We start from the raw sequence: 13,575 nt of genomic DNA on the forward strand, positions 1-13,575 counted from the left end.
TGACGTGTTGAACATCTTCTTCATCTGAGCCTGGGTTCAAAATACTGGCACCCAGGAAAATCCTTCCCAACAACAGAATAATTTAGTAATCAATAATAGGCTAAAAGCTACTACAGATTTTCATTCTGTCCCATGTGTTTACATTGTTAGTTTTCTGGGAACATCAGTCCTAAGACTCAAATAGAAATTAAGGTATGGAAATATTGGAAAAACCAAGGATGATAGTAACAAATGGCAAAATTTAGATTTTTAGGATGCAATCCTATCCATATTTAGACAGAAAAAGTCCCACAGTTCCCTGCATGCTGGGAGCTCTGGATATGATAGCTCAAATACAATAGCATATTCAGCTGAAGCATATACTGTAAGAACCATTCATGCCTGCTGTAATTCTGGTTCTGTTGGAGGATAGTAATGGCCATTTTGCATGAAAAAATATGGGTTATTGCTGAACTGTGGAACTAGGACTTAGAGAAACCATTATTTCTTAACTAGTAGGAGTAAGAATGGATGGGAATACTTGTGTCCACATGGAATCTTAACTTCCAATTCATCCAAGAATAAATCATACATATATTGAACTTCAAATGACTGAAAAGGGATAACAGATTTGTTGTGCATATTTTTAAAGTCATGGTTCATCTATTCATTAGCGTATTTAGTGCCAGAATGTTTGTATTATGAGCAACAGCTGCCCTGTAAATTATCACTGTGAATTATGTGTTTGTCACTATCAGTACTTTTTTCAATGAATTTATTTCTGACCTTACTGTTTATAATTCTCTCCCACTCATAGCCTGCCAGCAGCTTACAGAAACTGAAATTTTCCTCAGTAGCTTGTAATATAGTCTAGACCAGCTTTGTAAAATTGATCAAGTTTGTGGGTAACTGTTTGGAGGTATTTTGTTTGTTTCCATGCTCAAGATTGGTGGTATTGTAGAAAGAAGATCAATTTGTTGCATTTTTTAAAGAAACACATTAAAATTCATTTCAAAACCATGTATCTGCTGGAGCACTTCTTCTTTATGCATTTGGCATCTTACCTGGAGCATAATATTGGACTACCTGATACAGTGTTATTTCAAAACTGGTTTTTCAGAGTAACAACTCCAGTCCCAACAAACCTAATAGATTCCTGGATGTTTCAGCCACACACCTGGACCTTCCACAAGTCACATATATTCACTACATTTCTCTGAAGAACTTCATTCACCAGTGATGCTACTTATAATCATCTGTACAATTATCCTTTATCACAGGATGAAAGAGCAGTGGGACAAGCACCCCTGATTTTTATTTTTTTAGTGTGGAGGAAAAAAGTAGACTAAATCACTTTAACCTTACTTTTATTTCCAGTTCACTCCTTGAATGTTAATAGTAGTTAAAGTGAGACTAGTGATTGTACCCCAAATAAGTGATCATGTAGGAAACTGGTGTATCATAAGAGCTGTGCATGTTTATTTCAGAAGTAAGTCCTGCTATGTTCAGTGGGGCTTCTTCCCAGGTAAGTGTGTATAGGCTTATATCCCAATCAAGAAGGCCTGCTTCACTTTGCTGCATGGTGGGCATGGCTCAGTCTTAATGTGCCATATTAACACTAAGCAGTACTGTGATGAAACTAAGTCCTCCTAGCATGGGGGGGCAGAATCTTAGGTCCTCGGCTCCCACTCTGCACCATCTAGGTTCTCCAGAAGGCCAGCCCCGTTCACAGGCTCTACTGTCATTCCCTTGGCCATAATGATTTGGCAGTTTCCCAACAATTGTATAGATTTTCCCCATTCTAAAAGGCTGAAATGACTCTTCTGAGGCTTTACTGGGAATAAAAGCTTTGAAACATGCTGGTATTTTGATCTTGCTCTGTTTAACTTGCTCCCCCCGCCAAAATAAAATCAAATCAAATCTGGCCTTAACATTTATTTAAAATTAAGTTCAGCCCATGAATTGAAAGATGTTCAAGACTTCTCTCATAAAAAAGTCAAAAGTATCTCAGTTCCAGTTGATTGCTGCTATTAGTATGCACATTATATGCCTTGGTTCTGCGCTCATGAGTAACCCAGAAACTACTCTACTGTGTGGAGTAATGAGAAATGAATAGTTCTACAACTTCACACCAAGCTCTATCTCCAGATTAAATTATGGAGTTGAGCATTATTTATACAACTAACTCTAATATGGTTAGCCATGTTCATACATATCCTATTGAATTCACTGGAACTTTTGACATCTATAGATGTCTCATTACCAACAGGGGCCAGTTGATGGATTATGCTATCAAGTGCTAACATGCATAAATTATATGTAGAGTATAAAGGTATGTAACAGTATTAAAGGGCAGATTATAAGCAATGTTTGGTGGAGATTCCATCTCGAAAAAATAAGAGCTACACTTGATCAATAAAACTAAATATGCGAAGTAGTTTGAATGCTCATACATATCAATGATTCTAAGAAGTCTAAGAAGATTGGGTGTAACGCCCAACATTGCAAAAGGGCAACTAAAGTAAGGAATTGGCTCATCCACTTGATGACCATGAAGAATGGCTACATGCCTGGTCATAAGGAAAGGAAACCACCGGTGCAATTTCCTAATGGCAGCTTTGTGCTACCAAATGTTATGTGGAGAGCAGCCCTGCAAGCAGTGAACAGGACTGGACATGCAGCTAAAAGGGAGGGAGGCTTTCAGTCACAAACATTGCCATAAGAGCCAGCCTCCAATGAGTACTGATCCCATATTGCAGAGGAAGGGCGGGCTTCGGGCTTGCAAGATCATCTTCTAACTAGAAACCTCAAAGTGGAGTGCGGTTAAAATGTGCGCGCACACACACTTGAAATCATGGAATGCTGAGCCTAGGAAGGTGTTTTGAGTATGAGAACTGAATGGAGTTCCCAGTCCTTCCACCTCAGAATTCATTCCTTCTTCCACTAAGCTTTCTAATATCAGTAGTATAATTTGGGGAGGGGAAGAATAATTTGTTGCTGTTACTGTTAAATGACTGGGAGCCAGCAATTCTTACCAAGCAGAATGTCCACTTCTTTAAGCCCTTCCAGATCTATGTTCCATCTGCCCCACCTTATTGCACTCTGGATGCACACAGCAATGAAGCTGAAGTTCCCACTATGCTCACTGCAAATAGCAAGGAATTGCAATGGTGCTGTGTTCATTCGCCAAACAAACATTTTATGTTAGCCTAAACAGCTGCTGGAATGGCAGGGGAATTTAAGAGAGAGCTGCTTGTACATTTTACTGACAGCTGTTTTTAATGATTTTAGTCAACCAAATTTTGCTGCTCTGCATCACAGGATTCTTTTATGATGAGGCTCCCTCCAAGAATACCTTGCTTGCTCTAATCACATTTGCGTAGAGATTTATGACTTGATGCTTATTCACTGGTAGGACTTCACGACATGAAATGTCAGTGAGCCTGTTATAAATTGCTTCTGACACCCCTATTCTATCTTTTATTTGGCTCAGAGTGTTTCTACCTGAAAGTGATAAATTCCTGCTATAACTGCTTTATGTGCTTCAGTAATTACACTCTACAGAAGGGGTGTGCACACTGATTTCTATAAAGGTATCTTTTTAAAAACAGCAAGCAATAAAAAGCAGTGAAATGGGTTGAACCCTGAAACGTTACTGAACAAAAACAATGGGCAGTGAAATATCTGTCAGAAAGATTTGATAAACGAGTGAGAATATATAGAAGATACATATTAATAATACAATGTCTTACAGATTCTTCAAACAACACAGAGACTTTTGGCATTTTGTACCCACATTGTACATTTGTGCCCCCTCCCCAAATTAAATTTTATCTTCAAAATAAATTGCGCAGACCAATATTACTTATGTAAATTGACTTGTTTTACATAAATGTGGTCAAATTAAACATGGAATTTTTAACTCCTTTGCCCATTTGCTTGAGTTCCTGAAAGAATAAAAATCTAACAGAACAGCAGAGACCCATTCATTTCAATTAGTCTACTCAGAGTAGGATTTGCTAGATTTTATTCAACATGTTTAAAAAGCATCTTTGTAGTAAGAGGATGAATCTGGTTCAAAGTGCAGCAAAGGAGCAGTTTGGATGGCTGAGTGTGAATTACTGTGTCAGATTAGTGGAGTAAGCACAATTTCCACTCACAAAAATAGATAGCTGCAGATCTTATTTATTTATTACTCTTGTAGGCTTCACCCCTTAGCCATAAGGCTCTCTGGGCAGCTTACATTACATTATACATCAACAGATAAAACTATCCAATTTAAACAATACATTCAAAACAATACATAATAAAACTGATAAAAAACAAATAAAAAGAGGGCAATAGAATTTAAGCATTCAGTTAATAAAACCATTTCAAACAATTGTGTTATATACGATTTGAATAAAATCGTAAATGAAATAAAATTGTCTGGCAACTAACATTCTTAACATGATAGTAGCAACAATAAAACCAATGAGGAAACAATTAAAACCAAATCACCAAAATAGTTACAGAAACGCAAGGTTTTCAATTGGCATCTAAAAAAGACGAGAGAAAATGCCTGGCAGATCTCTATCAGAAGTGAATTCTACAAGCAATGTGCTATTGCAGAAAAGGCCCACCTCGTAGCCATCCCCTTCACTGGGGGGACAGATTTGGAGAGGGATCTCTGACAAAGATCTCAGTGATTAGGCTGGGGCATAATGGAGATAGGTGTTCCCTCAGATATCCTGGCCACAAGCTGTTTATGGCTTTGTATGTTATTGGGCCTGGATGGTAACTGGCAGCCAATGTAACCTGCAAAGGACTGGGTGATGTGTTTACAAAAGCCAGTCCTCATTGCAGGTATGCCACCTGATTTTGGACAAGTTGCAGTGTCTGGACCGTTTTCAAAGGGAGCTCCACATACTGCACATTACAGTAATCCAGGTGCAAGGTTGCCAGTATGTGGATAACGGTAGCAAAGCTCTGCTCATCCAAGTAAAGACACAGCTGATAAACCAGCCTAAACTGGTAAAAGGCAGAACCCAGAAGCACTCCAAGGTTGGGAACCTTGTCCTTTTGGGGAGGGCAACCTCATCCAGTACAGGTTGAAAACTTTGCAGCGGATGGATGGATTTCCTGCTAACAGTGTCTCCATCTTGTCTGGACTGAGCGTCAGCTTGTTGGCCCGCATCCAGTCCATTACCACGCCCAGGCACTGGTTAAGAATGGTTACTGGCTCACTTGGATTAGATGAAAATGAGCTGGGTTTCATTGGCATACTGATGACACTTCAGCCCAAACCTCTGAATGACCTCTCCCAGAGGTTTTATGTAGGTGTTGAAAAGCATGGGGGACAGAATAGAGCCCCGCAGAACTCCATGACACACAGGACTTGCCACAGAGCAATAGTCCCAGCAACACCATCTGGAAATGGTTGGCCAGATAGGAGCAGAACCACTGCTCAACTCCCAAACTGGCCAACCTCCTCAGAAGGATACCATGGTCAATGGTACCGGAAGTCACTGAGAGGTCCAGGAGAATCAACAGGTCATGCTGTCCAAATCTCAAGAGGAAGTGATCCGACCATGACAAAGGGCTAGGTGCAACACAACCCCCCCCCCACACATTTTCAGATCACCACCTTCTTGCCCAGTTGAGAAAATCAGGTCCAAATATGACCTTTATATGCATTGGGCCCATGACAATGTTGAAACAGCCCCATGGTTGTCATGGCTCCCATGAAGTTCTGAGCTGCCCTGGACAAGGTGGCCTCAGCATGCAAGCTGAGCTCCCCATTAAGCAGCAGCACCACAAGTCTTGAGGGCAGACTGGCACAGTTGCCAGAAATCATGCAGCTGTGGACAGGAACAAGGTATCTGTCCCCTCTTCTCATACACTAGCCTGTCCATCCCACAACACCATATCTCCCCCTATCTGAAATCACTGGAACTGGAGCACCCACAAAAAACACAGTATGTATATAAATAGAGCTACTTGCACACAGAATATTAGCATGATAGCAAACCAGGCAGAAAAAAATGTCTTTTCTCTATTTCCTATCTCCAACCATCTAACCTTCTCTTCCCATTGCACCCCTATACCTCAAGACTTTACACTCCTACTCCAGAATCCACTACCTTCTTACCTTCCTTATACCTCTCCCTACTTACCTGTCCAGCATCGAACTTACTTTTTTCTCATCTACTTCATACCATTTCTCCTTTCAAACTTCCTCTGTCCTTCTCCAACATTCCTCACTTCCTACTACTTAAGAAATACCTTCTATCCTTAGTATCACCCCTCCACCATAAAAACCTACCTCTGAGTGGCCATCAAATAGTTGCCAGATGGGCGATGCTCTGAGGCCGAGTGACTGAAACAGAGGTCTGTGCCCCTCCATGCCGCAAGATGGCAGGGGTGGCCATGACCCTGCCAGTTCCAGCTGAGTCCTCTCACCACTTGGCCAGCAGGTGATAGAAGGCAGAGCAGAAGCAGTAGCAACGGCAGTGACATCTCTCAAGGTGTCATGGGGGCCTGCCAGGTCCATGTTCTAGCAGCGGGGGAAGGCTGGTGTCGTAGGCACAGATATAGCTATTGTGTTTCAATTTGAAAAGTTTTTGTTCTTCCACTTACTTTAAATTGATTTATGGAATGATACAGAATTAATTTTGCAGTTTTCCATAACAGTTTCATTGTAATAGTTTCATATTGGATTCTTGTGCAGCTGGCACAAGCCACCTTTGAAATATACCACAGTAGACAGAACATTCATTTTATTTACATCTAACAATAAGGCACCAGCACACCTCTACTAACTAGGGCTGCAACTCTATACATGCAGACCTGGGCATAAACCACATTAAACTGAGTTATCTATGATTGCTCCATGGCATGTTCCCACTGAAGAAATTTTCCTCTAAGACCTAGAACTCCTGGGGACAGACAGCACCAAGCAGCCACCTGTGTCAGGAGATCTGGAGCTGTATGGGCCCCCAGGGGAGATCATGGCTAGGGAGTTCTGCCTCTGAGATAGAGGCTGGACAGCTGCCCATTCCTGAGAACATTATTACCTCAAGTGAAGAGACAGGCCAGCAGCGCTCCTTTGAGGAGGTGAGCTTGATGAAGAAGCACTTACCAAGAGGAAAGGACTCTTTAAAAGTAAGCTCTTCCTCCTAAGTAAAACTTTAGCCAGAGCACTGTAATATACTGCAGCTGAGTGCCTAGATGGGCCTTAGGAAACTACCTGTATCTGAGCCTTCAGTTTCAGCTTTCCAGATACTGGAAAAACATCTTTCTGTCACATCTAGTGCTGTTGTCTTTGGCCTTGCTTGGTTTGTGATGGAACATCTTTGTTACCAAGCCTTGGACTCCTGCTTAACTCTGCATCTTGAATGGATGTTATATTTGACTGCTTCTGTGTGCTTTCACCTTAGCCTGTGTCTTGGCCATTTCTATGCTTTCTTGCCTTTCCTTTTGGATTGCTCTGTAATTTGCAGAGACTGATTCAGCAACAGCAGGGCCCACTATAAATCTAGTCTGTTTTACATTTTTCAAGCAAGAATTGTTACCAACTTAATCATTCTTACAGGTATATTCAGTGACATCTTAAGTTAAAGGATCACGTGACTGGAATGACCTATGCCTAAGGCTTTAGGGAACTGAGGGTGAATGATTTATTCCATCTCCTAATACACTCGTAGCATTTTGTCTCATTGTGATTTCTAAAAATTTGTAGCAAACGTGCATTTTGATCAAGCAAGTCTAAGTTGATGCTAAAAGCAGTTACACTGCAAGCGCAAAACTGAACAACTAAACAAAGAGGTAGCACATTGATGAACAAGAGGAAAAACAAAACCAGAGATCTCTCTGTTGTACAGTTCATTTCAGGCTTTGCACTGGTTGCAGTTACTGTCATTGTGCATTAGCCATTAAGGAAACTTCTGCCCAGATTATTTTGAGTGCAAAGCGCATTTCCTTGAAAATAGACACTAAGTGATTCAACGAAGCATACTTGTAAGGAAGGCTGCAGTCACAAAAATAGGATGCGCAAAGGCCTATATTACTAAATTGAAAAAATCCGTAGTGCACTACTTTTATTAGAGCAAAATGAGTAAGATCCCAAAGCAGTGTGCAAGCTTTTGAGTTCAGCAACAGATGTCAAGCAAATCAACTCAAGATGGCTGGAAGGAGACAGAAGATGCTTCTGGGCATCACCAAACATTATTTAGCACCAACTAGGGTTTCCATTATGGGTAGCAACATCTTCCCGCAAAGACTTGCACGGGCAAACCATTCCATGGAAAGGAAACCTCAGTTCAGCTCAAACGCTGGCACAAGACCATGTCCGGCTTTAAACTGATTAAGCTCTTGCTTTCTCTCCTGGGATGGAAGCCTAACTGTATTTACCTGTGCGTGAGTTCTGCTGGGAAAATGCCACCCGAGACATATTAGCCCTGCCAAATCCAATGGGACTCGAAATGTTTTCATGGTGCTTTTTACCCCGCTGAACAGAGCAACGGAGAGCTACGTCGGAGCAAGTGCGCACACGAGTGCCGTGTGAAACCCAGCAAGTGATTACGGCGCGAAAGCGGCGCGCATCACGCGTCAGCAAGCGGGGAAATCCGCGCGCCCCACGTGACCCCCGGCCAATCTTGCTCCTTCGCTTTCCCGCGCGGAAGCCGCCTTCCGAAGGCGGAGAGGGCTGCTCCTGAGGCCAATCTGCAGTCTAGCATGGCTCCGTTCCTCGTCGTGTGCGCGGCCACAGGCTTACGATGAGCACTCAAGGACACGGGGAAATTCTTATTCCCGTCAGAGTACGGCATGTTCCTTCGTCTTGCTAGGGGGAGGGCGGCTGGGGTCGGAGCTAGCCAGTCACAGACTCTTAGCCCAACCTACCTCACAGGGTTGTTGTAGTGGGGATAAGATGGAGGAAGAGAATGATGTGAGCTGCCTTGAGCCCTTTGTAGGAAAAAGGCAGGATATAAACTGAAAAATAAATTAAAAAAAAATATACACCCGGAAAGTCCACCACGCAGGCGAAGTGGAACCCGGAAGTGGTATCCGCACAGTCGGAGGGAGTCCCTCTAGCGCGTCCGGTACAGCTTGGCGCCTGCGCCGCAGCCTCTGGCGCATGCGCGGCCGGCCGTGCAGGGCGGGAGGCGGCAGGGTTTGAATAGCGCGCCGCGGATTGTCTCGCTTAGGCATCTTCTCGCTGAGTGCGGTGGAGAAATGCCACCTCCCGGGACGCTCCGGGTCCGCTCCGGGAACGAGCCCGCCGGACGAATGGAGCAGCAGCAGCCGCCCGCATGCCACTGGAAGGAGACTCGGGCCGCGTTGAGCCGGCTGGCGGAGAGCCTACGCTGCTCCCGATGGTAAACCTGGGTGGGGAACGGGAGGCTCTTGGAGGGGGCATCTTAGGGGGAGTTGAAATGCGGGGAGCCCTTCCCGCTTAAAACCTTAACTGGGGAGCACAGCAAAAAAAAAAAAAAAAAAAAAAAAAAAAAAAAAAAAAAAAACCTCAACAGCTCCCAGAGTGCCCCAGCTGTTGTGCCCCCAAACGTTGTTAAAATGATTCCTCCACCTAAGGACCGAATACTTATTTTTGTTCAACAGATGATATAGCAAAATCGGAAACTGACACGACCTCCACTACTTAAGCTAGAGCGGAATAAAGACAATGTGACTTAATAAATGTAATAAGAACGACCGAGCTCCTTGGGGAAGGGCTGTAGCCGGCTGTCTAAGCGCTTGCTTGGCATGCAAAAGGGCCCCGGCTCAGCTCCTGCCGCTGCACTGGAAATCGTGAACAATACAGCCCAGACAGGTGATTGTTCCCCAGACCAGGGAGCCATTCTGTTTACTGATTTCCAAACTAGTTCATGCATGCCTCTGTGCAACCACGTGCCAGCCAGTTAGGAAGTTCAGTACTGTGTAGTAACTAAGCCAAAGTATGTGCAATTGAAATAAACATATTCTTCATCTGCCTTCATTTCTGTGGCCCTGCATCCATTTAAATTTTAAGTCCCTTGGGGTAGGGACCTGTCAAACCTATTTTTTGTAAAGTACCATATTCCTAGGTTGGCTCCTGTTTTGAAAAAAAAAAAGACTAATAAGCCAGTTGAACAGAAGATGTGACTGACCTATCAGGCTAGGTCACCTAGAATTGCCTACTATGATTGGCAGCTCTCTGTGATGGAAATCAGAATTCCCCAAGCTGCTGAGATCTTTTTTTTGGAGATACTAAGAAATGAACCTTCTGTTCTTTGACCTTCTGCATTCAAAGCAGAATGCATTTATTTCATGAGATTTATGATTATATATATAATTGCAACGTATAGGGACTGCACATTGTTCTGCAGGTACTGAAAGGCCTAGTACCTACTTAATTTGTAATGGTAGGAAGTTCCACACAGTGGTTGCTATGGAACAGAAGACCTATTCTGAGCCATAATTGATTAGATCTCTAAAATCTGACAAAACAATAATAATACTAGAAAAAATATAATTAATAATAATGATTAAAATTATATCTGCTGCAGTTTTCATTAATACTAATGTATTAGAGCTGTTTTGATTCTGAGACATTGAACAGTAGTAACTATCACCTCTAATCCTTGACAGCAGAGGAATTCTGAAGAAACCTGTGAATGTAGGAGGCTGTGAACATGTTTTCTGCCTGTAAGTCATTACATATTAAGTTGTCATGTGGTTAACTACCCTGGGTGAGATTGATAGGAGCTGTAGTTCAACTAATGGGGGGAGGGCATCAGTTTGGGGAAACATTGTTTTGAATACTGTCGAATCACGGAATAGTAGAGTAGGAAGGGGCTATGAAGGCTACCAGGTCCAACCCCCTGCTTTTACGGGACAAGAAGTTACGCCATCCCACTCAGATGGCTGTCCAGTTTCTTTTTGAATATCTGTAGTGTGGGAGAACCCACCACCTTTCTAGGCAGCTGGTTCCATTGTTGTATTGCTCTGACAGTCAGGAAGCTTTTTCTGATATCCAGCCTGAATCTGGGTTGTCGCAACTTGACTTGATTATTCTGTGTCCTGCACTCTGGCATCAGCAAAAAGAGATCTTGACCTTCCTCTTTGTGACAGCGTTTGAGGTACTTATCGAGGGCTATCATGCCCCCCACAGTCTTCTCAAGGCTGAACATGCCCAGTTCTCTCAGTCTCTCCTCACAGGGAAGTGTTTTCAAATCTTGGATCATTTTCATAGCCCTCCTCTGGACCCTTTCTAATTTTCCTGCATCTTTCTTAAATCTTGGTGCCCAGAATTGGACACAGTATTCCAGATGAGGTCTGACTAGTGAGGAGTATAGAGGAACTACTACTACTTGTAACTTGGAAGTAATACTTCTGTTAATGCAGGGAAAGAACTTCATTTGCAATTTTGGCCTTGCATTGCATTGTTGGCTGATACAGTGGTACCTTGGCTCACAAACTTAATCCGTTCCAGGACTCTGGTTGTGACCCAAATTGGTTGTGAGCCAAGTTAAATTTCCCCATAAGGTTCAATGTAAATAAGGTTAATCCATTCTGTAACCATCTTTAAAATCAGACAAATGTGAAGCAAAGTGAAAACCACAATGATCGTGGCCATCTCCCCCGCACCCCAAGCACAAGCGCGGCCATCTCCCCGCCCCCCCTCAACACGACTGAGATTGCGCCCGTCATCCCAGTATGTGCCTGTCATCCTGGCGCGCTGAGGGGTGGGGGGGAGAGACGGGCATGATCGTGGGCGCACTGGGGGAGGAAGAGAAGGTGCAAATGGCATGCTGGGGGAGAGAGAGATGGCCGAGATTGCTCCCGTCTTTCCTGCAGAAGCGCGCCGCTGATCACGCATGCCTTCCCTGCACGAAAGCAACTGTGATCGTGGCCATTTCCCCACTCGGGGTGGGGGAAATGGCTGTGATCTTGGTTGCCGCCCAATGCGGAGTTTGTGACTCAAGTCAACATTTTTCAGAAATTTTTGTTCATGACCCTATTTGTTTGTGAAACAAGGCATTCGTGAGCCGAGGTACCACTGTATTTAGCCTGTTGTCCACAATCACTCCCAATATCTTTTTCAGTTCTGTTGAGCCATGTGTTCCCCATCTTGTATCGATGCCTTTGGTTTCTTTTTCCTAGGTGGACTTGGCATTTATTCCTATTGAATCTCGTTCTTTTGCTTTGAGCCCAGTGTTCCAAGTTTATTAAGATTACCCAGGCTCTTCGTTCTGTCTTCTAGGTATTTGCTATTCCACCCAGTTTGTATCATCTGCAAATTTGATTATCTTTCCTTGTACTTCCTCATCTAAATCAGTAATAAAAATGTTGAAGAGCCCTGGGCCCAGGACTGAACCCTGTGGCACCCCACTAGTTACCTCCATCCAATTTGAGAAGGTGCCATTGATGAGCACCTTCTTGTTTCAGTTGTGCTTCTCATCCATGATCTTGTCAGTCTCCTGTGGCTGTTTTTATTTATCTATTCATCTCGGGATGGCTCACAGTCAAAACATTAAAACAATAAAATTACATACATTAAAACAATCTAGCAGTAAAAGCAATAAAACATGACTATTACAATTAATACTATTTTTTAAAATATTGGTTAAACGAAAAGGTTTTAACCAGCCGCTGAAAAGAAAAGAGTATAAGCTCAGCGCCAGTATAAGCTTCTCCGGGGAGCACATTCCATAATCTGGGTGCCACTGCAGAGAAGGCCCTACTCCGAGTAGATGCCCTTTTTACCTCCTTCAGGAAGAGTTATCAGAGCAGGGCCTCCCTCGTTGATCACAGGGAGGGGCGTGGTGGCATATATGGAAGGAGACGTTCCTTCACGTATCCCGGTCCCAAGCCATTCAGGGCTTTATAGGTCAAAACCAGCACCTTGAATTGGGCCCGGACTTCAACTGGGAGCCAGTGTAGCTGGTAGAGGACTGGCATTATATGAGAATAATGACCGGTCCCTGTCAGCATCCTGGCTGCGCTGTTCTGTACCAGCTGAATGTATCCAGACCGTTTTCAAGGGCAGCCCCATGTAGAGTGCATTACAATTTTAAATGTTCTGTTTTTGTTTTAGCTATTGTTTATTATCTCACATCATTTGTAGTTTATTTTCAATTTTGTGAGCTGCCTTCTCTGCTTTTATAGCAGAAAAAACATTAATAATAATGGTAGTTTTTTAGTCCAGGAAGCAATCAACTTCCTCAGTATTTTTTTAAAGTATTTATAATGCAAAGCTTGACTAGGTGCAAGAATGAATGGCTTGAATATAGATTTTGGCCTCTTCAGTCACTGTAATGGTTTACTGCAGGCTATTAAAGAAGATTGTGATTGTCTATCCAGTTAGGCCTAACCAAAGTAATTAAAATATTCATGCTACACCTTTCCTGAGTTGCATGAAGATGTGCATCATTTTAATCAGGACAACTGCATCCAGTAACAACAAGTATTGACTATGTGGCAGAATGTGATTGTTTCTGCCCATCCCATGTAAAACCCTTTTAAATGAACACTGTAGTTTGGGAGGTGTTATCAAAAGAGATATTGGTAATATGTTTAGATTGATAGGTTTGGGACAACATGCTTCTTAAAGTGCAGGTGCAGTAAAGCTTACTTTCT

The 13,575-nt window shown here is 42.9% G+C and overlaps 1 protein-coding gene across 1 annotated transcript in view; it reads left to right on the top strand.

Annotated features, from left to right (window-relative positions):
* Nucleotides 1–9,185: 9,185 nt before the first annotated feature.
* The window catches only part of BARD1 (BRCA1 associated RING domain 1), a 72,753-nt gene continuing 68,363 nt past the window's right edge, over nucleotides 9,186–13,575 (top strand). The window contains exons 1-2 of the mRNA XM_044432080.1: nucleotides 9,186–9,335; nucleotides 10,585–10,641. Of these exons, the coding sequence (XP_044288015.1) occupies nucleotides 9,193–9,335; nucleotides 10,585–10,641 (200 nt within the window). The 5' untranslated portion in view covers nucleotides 9,186–9,192. The remainder of the gene's footprint in view (nucleotides 9,336–10,584; nucleotides 10,642–13,575) is intronic.

Source organism: Varanus komodoensis, unplaced genomic scaffold, assembly GCF_004798865.1.
Source record: "Varanus komodoensis strain SLA01 unplaced genomic scaffold, ASM479886v1 scaffold23, whole genome shotgun sequence".
Classification (NCBI taxonomy): Eukaryota; Metazoa; Chordata; class Lepidosauria; order Squamata; family Varanidae; genus Varanus; species Varanus komodoensis.